The sequence below is a fragment of the Asterias rubens genome, chromosome 9, assembly GCF_902459465.1.
Source record: "Asterias rubens chromosome 9, eAstRub1.3, whole genome shotgun sequence".
In the NCBI taxonomy this organism is placed as follows: Eukaryota; Metazoa; Echinodermata; class Asteroidea; order Forcipulatida; family Asteriidae; genus Asterias; species Asterias rubens.
In genome coordinates this window covers 6,590,364-6,608,549 of record NC_047070.1, presented here as the reverse complement: position 1 = coordinate 6,608,549, position 18,186 = coordinate 6,590,364, and the positions used below count along the sequence as shown (strand labels likewise).

Genomic DNA, 18,186 nt, shown 5'->3' with positions numbered 1-18,186 from the left:
AATTGTTTATGGTATAGGCCTTACATTTTATTTACCGTTTGATTGTTTTGTCAGCTGGGTCAAATTTCATGGAGCTAATTGTTTGCTTAGCAGAAATGAGCAGGATCATCCATCCAGTCACAAATTGTACATGAGACATGGTACTTTGACTGATAACTTTATTCTATAGCCACCATTGTGTTATGCTAAGCTACTTGTGTTCTTAAGCAGCTCTATGAAATTGGGCCCTGAAACATAAATGAAGAAGTTATAATGAAGAAGTTATAAACACATAGAAATTGATCAGCGAATTTAGACCAAAACTTAATAGTGAAAGTACAGATTAAAATCAACACGGCTTTTAAAACCTAGTCCAACAGAAAAAAACTCACTATGAAACAGGCAAGTCCTTGCACTGCCATACGCATACTCTACTCGCTCAGGATTGTCGTATAATTCTTGCCACGCCCTTCCACCTCCTGTGACTCGACGGTCGACGGTTCGAAACCCAGCCGGGGGGGGGGGCACTATGTGGATTTTGTTATTCAGTCCTTACCTGGCTGCGTGGGTTTTCCCCGCAATAAATCTCTTGGGTCTTCCTCCAACATCATTGTCTTCTCTCCATTTAATTGGGTTCTCACTATTTTATTGAGTTCGCTTTTCTCTGAGAGTTCAAATTGGCATCACAACCAGAATCAGTCGTGACGATCACACTACAGGGTTAACACTATGTTAAATTGTTTCAATTACAATGGGTTCAAAGAAGTTAACCAAAGGGGTCTAGAAGAAGAGATTAATGGAATAAATACAAACAATGGTAAGGTCATCTGTATAATAATATTACTTCCAAGCTTCTGCCATCGCAGTCCCTCTCCGTAATTCAGTCAATCAACCAACTGTGTACATCCTATGATGAAAATAACACTATGTGGTCGTGTGTATAGTCTAGTCCACATAGTGTGTTTCGTCCATGTCCATTTTGTATATTATTCCCGGCTTTCTTGTAGGCCAAATATATGACAACACAACAATCATGAACAGGACTTTTGTTTGTATTAAGTGTAACATAAAAAGTTCATGTGGACTTAGATCTTTTGCTCTCTGGTGGTCCCAACTCGTATCGTAGTGTTAAAGCACAAAAACTCAACCTTTTCAAAATGTTGGACCGTCGCCACCCCCCCCCCCCCCATGGGGATGTCGGCTATCATGCGGTCTCCATGATGTCAAACTGTGCGGGGTGGGGTGGGGACTAGATCTATGTTGGATGTTGCAATGAGGCTATAATGCTCAATGCCATGTCCTCTCTGTGCCACTAATTGGTTTGCCATTTGTACAGTCGTGTGGTGCATGTCTGGTGTTACACTATAGCCCCGGTGGAACAGTATGAAGATTATGAATGTTAAAGCCATTATACACTTTCCGAACAGAACAACATTTAAAAATTCACAGATATACAAATAACTTACAGGGTTTACAGAAGGTAATGGTGAAAGACTTCTCTTGAAATATTATTCCATGAAATGCTATACTTTTTGAGAAAACATTAAAACAATATCAATTCTCGATATCGAGAATTACGGATTTATTTTAAACACCATGTCACCCATGTCATGACACGGCGAAACGCCCGTTATTTTCTCCCGACTCCGATGACCGATTGAGCCTAAATTGCACAGGTTTGTTATTTTATATATAAGTTGTGATAAACGAAGTGTGGGCCTTGGACAATACTGTTTACCGAAAGTGTCCATTGGCTGTTTGTCTTATAGGTACATCGTGTTTTTACCTTTACATCGTGTTATCTTTCTTACTCTATGGTATAATGTCAAGTATCTGTGTTTCTGAAACTGTTTCTGGAACCGTTTCTGGAACCGAAAATTTAATTTCAAACGAGGGTCGCGTGTTTGAGATCTCGCCGAAAATCCGGAGCGGTTATGTGCACGCAGGAAGAATAATCCCCAAACTAAGAAACGTGACCGCGCTCATATTCAAATGTTGGGGCACAAAAGCGACAAAACTTGTATCTTTTTACAATTAACCACATTCATTCGGAAATGTTTCTATACTGTGGAAAGCTGCTGGCTGGGCTTCTCTACATAACCAAAAGTTTTATGGGCATGAATTTAAAATGTGAATACCAAACGTGTATACCTTCGTACAAAAATCCACAGGAAAATCACTTCGGTGGAAATTTTGTAAATCACGGTGTACCATGGAGGAAGAAATAATTTTCTTCTTCCATGGATGGGTCGATGGGTACAGGTGTAACCACGCCCCCGTTTCTGATGCGGCCGCTCTATTATCCCATTAACTCACGCACATACCCCATTGCATAATCATACGTCACTGTAGTTCGAAGAATGTTTCATTTTACAAAAGGGGTGTTTTTATTTACGAAATCTCTTTTACTAACGGTTTAAAATAGCCTATGGCCGCACTTTACAAAACACTTTAATAATAAACCTACTTAAAGGATATTAATTAATTTTTTTTGTACTTAATGATATGTATTAGTTTCTTTGTTTATTATAAAATGTACTTAAATACACCATTCAACCCTAACCTTTTGAGATGTGTTGTTCCAAAATTTGTTTGGAACAACAAACGTTACGTTTTGGGTCCACACACTGCATGCTCTGTGTATGCAAGAGTCGCACCATTATGCCAATTTAACTCGGCGGACGTATGGAAGAACATCCCCCATACAAGATTACTGGAAATAAACCATAAACATCATAATACGAACCGGTGGCCGTCATCAAGACAGCAGGTAAGACCACTCTATGGTAAGACTAAAACGATTTTAATTGTATTATTTTTAATAACAGTTAACTAAAAATTAAAAGCACTTACAAAACTTAGTTTTCAACTTGTGTTGTTGCCTGTCTCAGACAGTACGGAGGTAGAAATCTCTGTATGTACGTTTACATGATCGACTCGGACTGAATTGTAGTGTTGGCAAGGTTGTGTGTACTCAGGCACCATGTCAAAAAGTACGAACCCCATTGGATGACCGTGTGGTGGGGAGACAACTCGACCCTCTCAAAGTTGACAGTGGTAACGGGACGCAACCACCAGTGTACCCTGGGTCACTTCCCCTTACTCCTACCTCTTCTTAGAAGTTACTACATGTACTTCTAGAAACTATAAATAAGGCTCCCCCGCTTTATAGTTTCTAGAAGTAAGAAGTTACTATTGACCATGCTATATATGACTAGGCTAGGTTCGTTCCGCTATTATGGGGCGCCGTGTGTCCATTAATTGTTTGACACTTTTAAGGCATGTTTTTACCATGGTTTACAGCAATTAGATGTAAACCATAGAAACTGTTGCCAAATCCTGTTATGGTTTACATACCAGTAAAGTATTTGTTGTGTATAAGTTTATGGTTTACAAACCATGAACATACAAAAAACATTTACAAATCATGGTTCATAAACCAAGAAAATTTACGCATCTTAAAAACATGGTTAATAAACCATAAAAACTGAAGCATCAAAAACATGATTTATAAACCATGAAAATTGAAGAATAAAAATCATGGTTTACAAATCATGGTTTATAAACCATAACAAATGAACCATACAATCATGGTTTGTGACCATGGTTTATAAACCATGAAAATCGGGACTTCTTAAAAAACATGGTTTATAAACCATGAAAATCGAGACATCTTAAAAAACATGGTTTATAAACCATGAAAATTTACACATCTCAAAAAAGTTGTTTGTAAACCATAAAAAAATGTGCACTTACAAATCATGGTTTACAAACCATAAAAATGTGCACTCACAAATCATGGTTTACAAACCATTAAAAATGTGCACTCAGAAATAATGGTTTACAAACCATAAAAAGTGTGCACTCACAAATCATGGTTTACAAACCATAAAAAATGTGCACTCACAAATCATGGTTTATAAACCATGAAAACGTGCACTCACAAATCATGGTTTACAAACCATAAAAAATGTGCACTCACAAATCATGGTTTATAAACCATGAAAACGTGCACTCAGAAATCATGGTTTACAAATCATAAAAAATGTGCACTCAGAAATCATGGTTTACAAACCATAAAAGTGTGCACTCACAAATCATGGTTTATAAACCATAAAAACTTGCACTCACAAATCATGGTTTATAAACCATAAAAAATGTGCAGTCAGAAATCATGGTTTACAAACCATAAAAAATGTGCACTCAGAAATCATGGTTTACAAACCATACAAGTGTGCACTGACAATCATGGTTTATAAACCATAAAAAACGTGCACTCGCAAATCATGGTTTACAAACCATAAAAAGGTGCATGAATCCCCTTCTTGCCGTAGGCAGTTATTTATTCTGTATTTTACTAGTTAGACCATGGAGGTAGAATTAAAAACTAGAGTAGAGAAAAAAGCCGGGTTTATATCATACTTCCTGCGAATGCAAATGCGAAGCAAAAGCTGACGTCACAAATTCGTAAAGATTATTTCGCAGGGGTTCAGTTGTGGTCTAGTTTGCGATTCGCAGCGAAAACAGAGTGGTGACGTCAAATTAACGTCAAATTGCATTGGCATTCACTGTACATACTTTGCTCCTATGGCGAGCGAACCACTGTGTTTTAAAATGTGTTACATTAAATGGGAGAATGCTGGCCAAGATTTTTGTATCCTGCCCTGCCAACACTTTTTCAGTCATTTCGACCAATAAAGGAATATCTCATTTTTTAGTAAAATATTTAATTATAAAATACTAATTCATTTCATAGCAAATGAAAAAGTGGGGGCAGGTTTATGGACCTTTTTGCTGAAAGTTATCCTTTTTTCCCAAATGCATGATTGTAACCCACTGTTTTTATGGTCCACTAAATGTGGCTGTCAGACAAGCCGACTGACTGATTATTACGAAGTATCCTCTAGATGGGGCCGCAGTTAGCCTTTAATCAAGGCGCACGCGGCGGCGTCATCCCCCGATGTCATGCACTAAAAAAGACCAGCGTGAGCGACTCAGCCGCGAAGCGCGTTTAGCAACTCGTTTATCTTATAAATTATTCATGCACCTTCTGTGTGTTGCTCTCAGCGCGTGACTTTTCAGTGCACCATTTTGTGTGTGTGGGTAAAGGCGTGCACGCGGCATGTGACCTATGGTAATTTTGTCTTCTTATTGGCCAACAACTCATCACGCTCTTGCATATAATGCATTACATTTCTCTCACCCAAATCTGTGGCAAAAAGTAAAGAAAAATGTAAGGCCAACAAAATCGCGCTGGTCTTTTTTTTACGAGTGTGATATCTGGGGTTGTCCTTGACATCTGGGTGTGTCGCTTGCGCCTTGACTAAAGGCTAGGCCGCAGTTAGGCCTTCGGTGTCGTTTGTCAGCAGAAGGACGCAGTAGGCCTTCGGTGTCGTTTGTCAGCAGAAGGACGCAGTAGGCCTTCGGTGTCGTTTGTCAGCAGAAGGACGCAGTAGGCCTTCGGTGTCGTTTGTCAGCAGAAGGACGCAGTAGGCCTTCGGCGTCGTTTGTCAGCCAAAGGATGAGGGCTGGAGGGTCCGGTACTATGATGATTTTCGTTCCGCTATGAAAAGATAGCGCAATGAACCTCATCTAGGAGTTCTCGGGTCGGGGTTGGTGGTGATGGTAAAAAGAAAAATAAGCAAAAAAGTTAAATTAAAGGCAGTGGATATTCAGTGCATAATGAAAGCAAAAACACCCTTACTGCACACATTTGTGTGTTTTCAGTTTCAGCCTAAAAAAGGATTCAGTCATGAATTCTTTTTAATATTTTTGATTGAGTGAGAAATTATTTCTTTAAAAAACTATGTTACTATGAAAGGGAGCCCTTTCTAGCAATGTTTTATACTATCAACAGCTCTCCATTGCTCGTTACCAAGTAAGTTTTATGCTAGTAACAATTATTTTGAATAACTACCAATAGTGTCCAGTGCCTTTAAAATGTTTTTTTTGGTATAATGTAAGCCCGTGCCGGCAAGTCATCCACTACCTAATTGAAAATGGGATTTATTAGCCAAAAATTATCTGTCCAACCCACGATGTAAGGCCTATTTTTTTCAAAGTGTTACAAAGTGCATGTTTGATTTCCGGGTATACGGTGGTCTTGAGAGCGTCAGTGCTACATGTTGGACGCTATTTTAGGAAAATGTTATGTCCACAGTGGAATATCCAATTATTTATGTTTTAGCCACCATTTCCTCAAAGAATTAAAGTCCATTTTTCATTATAATTATACTGATTCATAAAATGTTACAAGTCAAAATGAGTCAAAAGAGTGGCTTTTCAAATTCGGCATCTGTTCTGGAACAATCCAATTCATAAATGAATAAACATTTAAAGAAATAACTTAGGCTACTTGAGAGGACTGGTAATAGACCGATCCATTAAGCTCCGCCCCATTGCGTATTGACCAATCACAACGCAACGAAGGTCCGACAAATAAGGTCCGACATGCGTGCGCTGATGCTTGGCGAGCGCGGCAGATTGTGCAGAAAGGCATTGGAGAGGATCATGTTCTTGCTCACACGTATGCGTGGGCGGAGCCTATTGGATCGGTCTACTTGGGGTGTTAGTTCGAGAGGTAATTGGTAGGACAGAAGCAAATCGTAAAAGTTCCTTGTGTTATTCAAAGACACACGTTTTGATGGGTACTTAGGGGATAATTTTGGTACTTGTCAAAGACTGGTATCATCACTTGATGTATCCCGACGTAAATGCATTAAATTACAAATCTGTAAAAAAAATTGGGCTTAATTGGTCATCGAAATCGCAAATAAATCACTGACTAAAAAGCCCCACCCTTATTGGCCGTAGCCTTCGTCAGATTCAACTTTTTGTGTGTAAGCGTTTTTGTATGTGAGAATTTGTTGTCCCTTTTTAACTACATTATACTTCAAAGGATGTCGTTTCTAACAATGTTTGTGATAATAACAAAAGCTCTCCAGTGCTCTTGCATCTTGTAAGTATTTTTATAACGTCGTTTACATGTATTTTTTTAGAGTAATTACCAAAGTTGTACTCTGCCGATATAGCCAATGTTAAACAATGTATTTTTTCATGAACGGTGATTTTTGTGTTACTTCCAGGTTAAGGATTAAGTCACAGTGCAGATCATTCCCAACTGAAGACATGGACACTAATGGCAACCAACATTACCTGTATACTAATTCTGCGTCTGTAACGTCCACAAATGGTAAGTGTATTTCAAATGCTTGTTTTATCAATTGTGCAAAAAATGTTTTTTTAACTTTCTTAGTATTCTACTTGAACATAATTTAAAAAAACTTTGTTAGGGGCCTACATGCTTTTGAGCCCTACTCACATTGGCTTAGTCAATTCACCAGCCTGCATGATATTCTTTCTACAATGTACTTCAGTCTGATTTCTGTGTTTTTGCACATATGGAAAAATCAGAATTTTTTTTTACTAGCTTGAAAAGACTATTTTTAAAAACCCTATACCATATAGTCCAGCCCCTGTGTTCAATCAAATTTCCTACTTTTTTTCTAAGGACAAAGTATCGCATCGACACAAATAAAACCCATTTTCTTTTATCAGGATTTACATAAATTGCTATAATTATTAGTCTTTAGGAAACTTTTCATGCTGTTCAATCCAGGGTAAATTTCTCTTAATTATGCTCACAAGCAGAGAGAAAATCTAACATTCAGCAGGCTATTTTCTCACGGGTTATTTCTCTTAACTTTACTTTAAAGCCATTGGACCATTTCGGAACAGAAAAAAAAAAATCAGAAGGTATTGGTGTAAGACTTCTCTTGAAATAGTATTCCATGAAATGCTTTTGAGAAAACATTTTTACTTTTTGGAAACATTAAAACATTTACCAATTCTCGATATCGAGAATTAAGGATTTGTTTTAAACACATGTCATGACATGACGAAACGTACGGAAACAAGGGTGGATTTTCCCGTTATTTTCTCCTGACTGATTGAGCCTAAATTTTCACAGGAATGTGATTTTATAATATAAGTTGTGATATAGGAAGTGTCCAATGGCTTTAAATTACCAAGTTATAAGCCACAAGGGAAACTGACCGTGTAATTTAAAAATACTTTGGCGTTGAACAAAGGAAAATTGTCTAACTATGAGCGGCATCTGAACCAATGACCTCCAGATTTATGTACTGGTGTCGACCAATAGGAGACTCCAACACTAGGTGGCAGCAGACTTACCGGGTAAATTTCCATTGTTTACGTAGTACTGAACATGCGCATAATTCTGAGAACAATGGATTTACCCGGTAAGTCTACTGCCCTCTATCGTCTCAGAAAGTTTCCCATTGAGCTACATGTATCTAGCCCTTATGTTAGCAGTCTCCCTATTTTATCAATTTTTTTGTTCAGGGGTGCGAGTCAGAAACCATTAATCAAAAATATTGACAAAAAAGGGCTTAATAGCTCAGTTGGTAGAGCGCTTGCACATTAAACCAGAGGTTGTTGCTTCAAATTGGGATCTAGTAAATTTTCTTTGTACAACCCAAAGTTATTTAAATTTTACTTTCAACCAGAAGGTAAGAAATTTAAAGTGTACGTGAAAATGTCACCCAAAGTCCCTGGGAATTCCCCAGGGATGGATTTGAAAAAATGAAAGGGGGATTCAGAGAATGTTGAAGTTCATGTAATTGCAATGGAAACAAAAGTTAAAACAATTTCCCTTTCAGTTAGGCATGCTAAATATTGAGTGATCAGCTGATTTCTATATTTTCGGTTTCTCAGCTGTGCCATTGGAAAATCAAATAAACAAAGGCCTGGTATGGAAACAGTAACCTTAGCTAGTGCCTGGTGGTACCTTCCCCTGTTTTGGACAAACTGCAATTGCATTGCCCGGAACTTTTTATTTGTATACATTTTATTTGAAAAGTGGAAAGTTTCATCGAGGGTCTTGCAGCATGCAGGCAGTTACGTAACTCGCATGATTGAAGGAAACAACGTCAGGAGTTGGTTGCCTGGAACTGAAAGGTTGTCGGCAGGACACAAGGAACTGGAGGAAGTTCATTCAAATGTCAGAACATCCCGTCTGATTTGATTTATTGCGACTTTCAGTTATCATTTGGATGTCATTCGGAGTATCAGTGTGTTTACAGGAGGCAGTAAATCATCAAGTAGCTGACAAGTTGTTCCTGAAAGTTCCTGTTTCGTTTGGAGGTTGGGGGGGGGGAGGCTTTTTTGAGGACCAAGGATTGTTCCTGAAGTTGTTGTTTTTCCTGTTACATCATGGTATTTAATATTGTGGCCTGTTTGGTAGCAAATTCTCTGGAAGAGGGGCTGCAGAGTTTAGTTTGGTTTTGTAATGCCATCATTTTCTTGTAAATAGAGTCCTTAATATGAGTCTCTAACTGCACGTTAAAATGTGTAAAATGAAGTTCCCTACATGTATTTGATAATTTACCGGTATGTCAAGGGGTCAATACAACATGTGTATATCCCAACTAAAGAATCGTCCCAACTAAAGTTGGGACCAGGGGAACGGTCACCAGTCCCAACTCGGGTGTTACAGTTGTGTCTCCTAAGACTCCCAACTGTAACGCTCAAGTTGGGATTGGTTCCAGCTATAGTTGGGACGGCCCAGCTATAGTTGGGACGGCCCAACTATAGCTGGGACTGATATTACTGTGATCAGTGAGTCCTCTCTACCTACAAATAAATTTTCGATCATCATTGTAACATTACTCCATATGTGAGTTGTGAGTTGAGTTGTGCTTTGGTTCTCTGGGGTGCCACAAGGGTTTTCTAGACCATCCGGTTTTCCTCACTCGTGAAAAAAAATCAAACACTTTTGATCTTTGGCTGTGCTCCGTGGTCATAATGGGTTGATGTGGCTGGCAGCCAAAGGCGCCCTTGCATGCCAGCTTCTCGAACACGTTGTAGCCACGTCCTTCGCAATTCAGCTCTTAGCTGCGAGTAAGGATGATTTACCCCCAAATTATTATTATTATAACTTTAGAAGTAAAGAACCTTTACTCAATCAAATCATGATCATATTACATTGCAATATGGTTTTAAACCTCCAATAAATCATGGATTCAAAGAAATCTATTTTTTACCTCTATGATTAAATTCAGAAGGCAGTTATCAGTATCTATGCTTAAAATAACACCAACTGGAAATTTCCAATGTAAACCAACTTCATGGGGCATTAAATTGGGAAGCCATGTTTGACTAGCGGCTCAATTCACACCAAAGGGTGTTAATCAAAGTGAAGGAGAGATAAAGGATGCACTACATGATGATAACACACTGATCTACATGCACATGTACATGGTTGACTTGAGACATAACAACCACAGAACCACACTCCTGGGTGGCATCATCCCAGTGCTTAAAGGCACTGGACACTATTGGTTATTACTCAAAATACTTGTAAAGCACTTGGTTACAAGCAATGGAGAGCTGTTAATAGAATAAAACATTGTGAGAAACGGATCCCTCTGAAGTATTGTAGTTTGTTTTAGAACTTGGAGTAATTTCTCTCACATATACAGTAATGAAATACTTCAGGCCTGAAGTCTTTCATTAGGCATCTGAAAACACACAAATTTGTGCAACAAAGTGATTATTTCTTTTCCGTTCATTATTTTCTTGCAACTTTGATGACTGTGAGTCCATGTTTCCATAGATTTGTTATTTTATGCATATATGTTGGGATACACCAAGTGAGAATACTGGTCTTTGACAATTACCAAAGGTGTCTGGACAGTGCCTTTAACCATGGAGGTGGGTGTTATAATGTAACACATACAGCTGAACACACAGGGGGTATAGAATAAATATTTACAGGTGTAATTTATGAAGTGGGTTAACTGTTAACTGTCGGCAAGATTGTTAGGTGTTGGCAAGATGTTGAATCGGGAAGGTGCTTTTTTGAAAACAAATCTTGTAAGTCTTTTATAGGCTACAGAATTGACTTCAAGGAAATAAAACTCTAAGAAAATTCTGGGTAATAGTAGTAAACCCCCTCACCACCCTGTGTTAATTTCTCACTTTTTGTTCTTCTATTTTTCTGGGAAAATTTAGACACACAGACCGTCAGTGTAGACACTAGACACTATTGGTAATTGTCAAAGACCAGTCTTCTCACTTGGTGTATGTTAACATATGCACAAATTAACAAACCTGTGAAAATTTGAGCTCAATTTGTTGTCAAAGTTGCGAGATAATAATGAAAGAAAAAACACCCTTGTCACACGAAGTGCTTGATTTCGTGACCTCCAATTCTAAATCTGAGGTCTCGAATTCAAATTCGTGGAGAAATACTTCTTTCTCGAAAACTATGTTACTTCAGAGGAAGGCGTTTCTCACAATGTTTTATACTATCAACAGCTCCCCATTACTTGCTACCAAGAAAGGTTTTATGCTAATAATTATTTTGAGTAATTACCAATAGTGTCCACTGCCTTTAATGGATTTGGGTACTTTTGTAACACAAAACAAAATGTCTACAGATTTAAATTAAACTTACACCGTTTGAAGATAATGACAGTAGAAACATGCCTTAAAATATTAGTTGCTGAGGTGCTGTAGTTTTTGAGAAATGAGTAAAACAATGTCATGAAAATACGTTTTTACATGCTAAAATAATTTTTGTCTCATGATCACTGAGACAAAAATTATTTTCATGATATGGTTTTACTCATTTCTCAAAAACTACAGCACCTCAGCAACTAATATTTTCAGGGAAGCTTTCTACTATCATTTAGTGTAAATCTGTGGACAACGGTTTTTTTGTCGTACAAAAAGTACACATATAGACCCTTTATAGCCTTGGGTTTTCTAGCTTTAAGGAAAAGTAAACCTTTACAGTTGGTTGTTGGAATCATTCTATTGTCTAATCCTACATGGTTGTGTTCTTGAGATACATTGTAGGCCTATATTGCCGAAAATCAAAAGCGAATGTCAATGGAGGAAGATCAACCCCTACATTTAGTATAACTTAAATAGGAATACACAATTTGAGAAAGGTTTCTATTAACAACGATGCATGTCTCAATTGTCTCTTTTTTTCGCGGGGCAATGTCAGCAATCAATCTTTGGCCAAAGCCTGCTCGATCGGTCAAAATTAAGAAATAAACCATTTACGAGGCCTGTTCTATGCCATTAATTTTAAGAGTGATTATCAAACGGAACCCTGCTGCAACCAAGGCATACAAATATTTAGGCTACATGTACATGTTGCAGGCCTTGAACTTTGCTTGTGAAGGGGGCAGAGTAATTTTCCTGTGGTTAGGTGAACTCTATGAGGAAAATGGCAATTTGTATTGAGCTTTTCAAAGGGCACCACAGCAAAAGCACAGGGCACCACAGCAAAAGCACAGGGCACCACAGCAAAAGCACAGGGCACCGCAGCAGAAGCACAGGGCACCGCAGCAAAAGCACAGGGCACCACAGCAAAAGCACAGGGCACCACAGCAAAAGCTCAGGGCACCACAGCAAAAGCACAGGGCACCACAGCAATTGTTGTGGGTGCTGTGTGTCGTGTTATTTCAAGACCTAATGATGTTTTCAGTTTCGGGCCTGTAATTTCAACTTTGAGAGGGCAAGGCGATTTTCATTTTGCAAAGGGCACTTCTGTTGGAAAATCTTAAAGTCTACATGTGATGAGAAATTTTGAAGGGGCACCAAACCCAAGACTAATGCAACAAAGGTCAAATAAGTATAAAACGTTAAAGGGTAAACTTTGGAAATGATAACGACTGAAGTAAAAATAGGAAGCAAATTACAATTTGATAAACCAACTGACCTTAAAAACTAAATACAAATGAGGAAATAAATTTGGTTTGTATAGACATAAATAAAATGTTAACTCCTGATAAAAGGATGTGAACGACAAAAATCAACTGAAAAAAAAGGAGCAGATTTGAGATGCACTGGCAAAGCAGAATTTAACACAAAGGCTAAAGAAACAAATAACACTTGATGATTCTCAGATGGAGTGGGTGGCTGTGTTGACTTTCTTTTATCCAAAATATTTCCGATGAGTCACACACTGCTCTATGGTCACACTGAAACCTTACTTTAAAAAGATGGCTTGGTATGTGTACATGTACAATGTAGTTAAAACAAAAGTCGCTCATTGATTTATTTTGACCCACCTTCCCACAATTAAAAGATTTGTAAGCATTGATTACTCTGAATGGGCCTTTCAGGGCTCAACATTTACACTGGATCGCAGGCCGTTTTTAGCATTTGGCCGTGAAACTTATGACCAGACGAGTCCAGTGGATTTGTGTTTTTCAATTGAATAATAATGGGCTGCCTCATCTTGTAACAGCTTTGTGCATAAATGTTGGATATGAATCTGATAATATCTTAAAATTCTTTCGAGTAACAAAGTATGCTTATATATCAAATTATTGTCACTACTTTCTTTTCACTTAGAAGTTATTGCTAACATATGAAATAAATTTGTTTTTAGTTGTTGACTAGGAAGGAACCCAATTTTGCCAAATAAGAACCCAGCTTGGGCTCCATGTAGGCGTGGCTACATTGTCTGGAAAACTGTAATGCGACTGACCTTAAAGGGTGTATGTACTTTTTCCTAACAAAAAACACAATGTCCACAGATATACATTAAACTTACACAGTTTGAAGATTATGATAGTAGAAAGCTTCCCTTGAAATTTTACTTACTTAGGTGCTGTAGTTTTTGAGAAATGAGTAAAAGTAATAATTTTCGTCTCAGTTTTAGCATGTAAAAACGTATTAACCAGTTATGCTATGGTTTTGGTATAATATCATTACTGGTTAAGGGGATTTTACATGCTAAAATAGTTTTGGTAACTATTTTGTGACTTGTTTTACTCATTTCTCAAAAACTACATAACCTTAGTTAGTAATATTTGAAGGGAAGCTTTCCACTATCATTATCTTCAAACCCTGTAAGTTTAATGTAAATCTGTGGACATTTTGAAAAAGTACCCGAATCCTTTAATGCGACCATGGTTTTGCCATGTATACCTAAAAGTTCCAGTTGCTGACCATTATAAGTATCCTGTTGGATACTTATAAGAGTTGTGTAATGCATCTAGTAAAAAGTTGTGTAGTTAGAGGAAAATTTTGAATCGTGTTTTGTGAATTTTTTCTATGTCCTTTTTGTGTAATGCGACTGACCGGTTTTTACAACTTTAAAACATCCAGAGCACAAAGTCCACAACATTTCCAATATCATCAATTCAAAGCCTTGGGTGTCAAGTACAAATCAGTCTATAAACTTTAGTGGAAAGAATATCTCACACAGAACTACATTGTACTTGCACCAAGATCAAGAAATGACACAGAAAAGTGTAAAGCGACTGACCATGGAATTACCCTTATAAGACAAATGAGATAGATCTTATTAAACTTGAATCTGTTCTGATTTCTAGGAGAAATGGCAAGATTGGTCGTCTTGTCTCCAAACAGCAGCATCACAGACGGAGACGATTCAAACGCAATGTACCCACTGAAGCTGAACCGTCGGCCCCTCACTCCACAGTAATTAACCTCTCATCATGTACCCTTTCAGATGCAGAAAATGACCTTCTCTCCAAGGGACTTAACTTCTGCCCCACTCCTCCCACAGTTAATCAGGCTGAGCTTAGTCAGGACCTAACTGACTACTACCGTAGAATTCGACTCCGTGAATTCTTCCTCGACTCACCACCCATAGACCCTGAGCCATTTTACTGTAAGAGTAAATGGGTACCACCTAAGAACCGTGTTCCTTCCCTTGAAACTTACGTGCAGGTTGTTAGCTCACAAATTAACTCGAATGATCTTTCTACCCACAGGACTCATGACAACCTCCCTAGAGAAGAGCGTGAGGCTCTTAAGACTCTACGAGCACGGAAAGATATCATCATCAAGCCAGCCGACAAGGGCTCTGCTGTTGTTGTCATGGGCCGCCAGCAATACATCGATGAAGCCATGAGACAACTGAACAACCAAACTAATTATAAACCACTTGACACTGATCCAACAGGCACCTTCTCAAAGGAGATTCAACTAACACTGGACGAAATGCATGACCGTGACAACCTCTCCAAGAAAGCTCACAAGTTTCTCTCCCCGGTCGACTGTAGAACAGCCAGGTTTTACCTCCTTCCAAAGATACATAAACCAGACAACCCAGGAAGACCCATCATATCTGGCAATGGTTCCCCCACTGAGAACATTTCTCTTTTTGTTGACAGTTTTCTCAAGACGTTAATGCCGCAGATTCCATCATACATTCATGACACTCCAGATTTTCTCCGCAAAATCGCAGGTATTCAGAAGCAGGTCCCTAATACAGCCATCATCGGTACTTTTGATGTAACCTCTCTATACACCAACATTCCCCAAGATGAAGGGATTGCTGCCTGCTCTTCAGCTCTGGCTAAGAGTGGTCACACATCACCGCCCATTTCAGACATTGTATCCCTCATGCAACATGTTCTAACAAAAAACAACTTTTCTTTCATGGGTAAGAATTTCCTACAGGTACAGGGTACTGCAATGGGCACACGTATGGCACCATCAATGGCGTGCCTTTTCATGAGCCATCTTGAACAGCGCATGTTGGCATCAGCCCCTTGCCGTCCCTGGGTCTGGTGGCGCTATATCGATGACATCTTTTTCATCTGGACAAGCGATGAAGCAAGCCTCAAAGCTTTTATTAATCACATAAATTCCTTCCACAGGACCATCAAATTCACGAGCGAATACTCAACCAAGGATACACACTTTCTGGATGTCAAGGTTCTCAAGACGGTTGTAGGCTTAACCACAGATCTCTTCGTTAAACCCACAGATAAACACCAATACCTACATTCCACTAGCTGTCACCCCCGACACTGCAAAACCAGCATAGCCTACAGTCAGGCCCTCAGACTCCGTCGAATCTGTTCTAATGATTCTGATTTTATCCACCACTCACAGGAACTTAAGAAACACCTTGTTTCCAGGGGTCATAGCTCTCTAGCAGTCCATCGAGCTATCCAGAAAGTCAAGGCTCGTTCTAGGGAGTCAGTACTTTCCAAAGGACCAAAGAAACAACAGAGTCCTACGGGGAAAGTTCCTTTTGTTGTCACTTTCCACCCCTCACTTCCTCCCATTCGTAAAATAACCAGTTCTAACCATCATATTCTTCACACATCAGATCGACTTCAACGTGCTGTGCAGGAAGAACCCATAGTTGCCTACAGACGCCCACCAAGTCTCAGGGAACTCATTGTCCGAGCAGAAGTCCCTCCCATTAATGATGATGTTAATCCCCCTCTACCACAGGGAACTTTTAGGTGTTCCAACATCTCCAAATGCATCGTCTGTAGACAACACATCAGGGAATCGGACTCCTTCACCAGTAACACCGGCGGTACCACCCATAAGACAAGGGGTCATGTCACCTGCACCACCACTAATCTCATTTATCTCATATCTTGCAGAGTCTGTGGTGTTCAATATATAGGTGAAACAAGAACTACACTCAAGAGGCGTTTCTACGGCCACAGATCTACAGTCAAGACCCAAAAGCTAGATACACCTGTAGGTCATCACTTCAATCTTCCTAATCACTCCATTTCTGACATGATCTTACAGGGCATAGAGGCACTAGGCAACCACCGAGAGACTGTGCGTTTGAGTAGGGAGAAACTCTGGATTAGACGCCTCCAGACCATTCAACCCCATGGTCTGAACATCCAAGAAGGAAACGACTAATAAACCTTTTGTTTTGCCGTCTCCTTTTTTCCCCATAGCCTTTTAGCCTGAGCCTCATTCACTAATATAAATTACTTTTTACCCAACCTCACCACCCTCGATGTTGTCCTTTGTGTTTCCATATTCTTGCTTGTGGTCAAGCCAGCCCCTTCCCTTCACCCCCCCCTTTTTTGTCCCCCTATTCATTGTTTACCCCCTGCTTTTTTATGTATGCTTTCTAACCCCATTCATGTATTTCCACTTCACTGCTTATGTTTCACTTAGTTACCTGTTCATGTTTGTTGTGTTGTCATTTAGCCTTCGAGAAAGACTCTGCTAGGGTCGAAACGTCAGGCCATTAACTATTTTTTGCATTTATACTCTCGGTCCATTTGGTTGGTAAGTTGTTTGCAACAGCTAATTCTATTTTCTCATCTTATTATTTTGTTATTTAGATCTATCTACATGTAGATCTTCTCTGAATTCTTGTTCAACTCATTTTGATTCTGGTCAATTGTAAAATAAATTCTGGTTTTGTAAAACTGGTAGCACTTTAAGTCTTGTGGAGTTTCCCCAAAAATTCAAACACATCTCTCCACATACTGTATTATTATGCAACATTTCAGACTGATAATTTTCAATAGGTCAGGTTAAATATTATTTATGTCAGGTTAAAAGTGTTGTGTATAATCTTTTCAAGTCCTGATAAAACTTGTATTGAATATGTAATGTACACTTGCACTGTACACATGCTATGCTCCCTGCTGAAATATTGGTAAACATAATTGGTGTAGTGCTCTTGGACCCCGTTCCCACTGGACCCCGCATTGATCTCCCAATTCGAGAAAAGGGCGATCAACACCCCGAAAGGGCGATCAAAGGGCGATCAATGAGAAACAGGCTCCAGTGGGAACGCGAGGGCGATCAGGATCTGACCGTGCAATTTTGATCCTCCTTGGGAGTAGGATTAGAGCGGGATCTGATCGCCCTTTTGGATTAATGGGCGATAAAAAGTCTAGTGGGAACGCAAAGGGCGATCAGACCCCACAATTTGCTAGCAAAACAGTGTTCTTTTGAACCCACTTCCGTTCTCAAAAAGGGGGATCAATGCGCAATCATACTCAGGTGGGAACGCGACCGCAATTTCATGCCTGCAACCAATCTTTTTTTTTTTTTTTTTTTTTTTTCCCTGGAGGGGGAAATTTATTCAACCAATTTATTCAACCAACTGCAACCAATCTTGTTGCGGGATCCCGATCTCGCAATTGTGGATCCAGTGGGAACGCGGTCTTATTATTGGTTGCTGTTTTCTGGGCTTGATTTTTACACTGGACAGCCTACTGTACACGCCTCAGGCCTGTAGTCTGGGTGTCGAGCCAGTAAACTCATGACCGGACAAGTCTGGCGGTCTTGTGTTTTTTAATCGACTAATAATAATTCCTCGCTCTGTGTAATGAACGTCTTGAACGAAAACAAGATATATAATATTCAAAATCATCGAAATGTTGACTTTCGGGTCCAATGCTGTAGAGC

General features: G+C 39.1%; 1 protein-coding gene across 3 annotated transcripts in view; it reads left to right on the top strand.

Moving 5' to 3' along the window:
• Positions 1–2,648: 2,648 nt before the first annotated feature.
• The window catches only part of LOC117294585 (peroxisome proliferator-activated receptor delta-like), a 28,930-nt gene continuing 13,392 nt past the window's right edge, over positions 2,649–18,186 (top strand). For 2 of the 3 annotated variants that reach the window (XR_004519563.1, XM_033777060.1), the window contains exons 1-2: positions 2,649–2,765; positions 7,065–7,171. Coding sequence is in view for 2 of the 3 variants with exons in the window: in XM_033777060.1 (XP_033632951.1) it covers positions 7,108–7,171 (64 nt within the window). In the remaining variant the exon portion in view is untranslated. The remainder of the gene's footprint in view (positions 2,766–7,064; positions 7,172–18,186) is intronic. The other variant, XM_033777061.1, reaches the window with a different exon arrangement.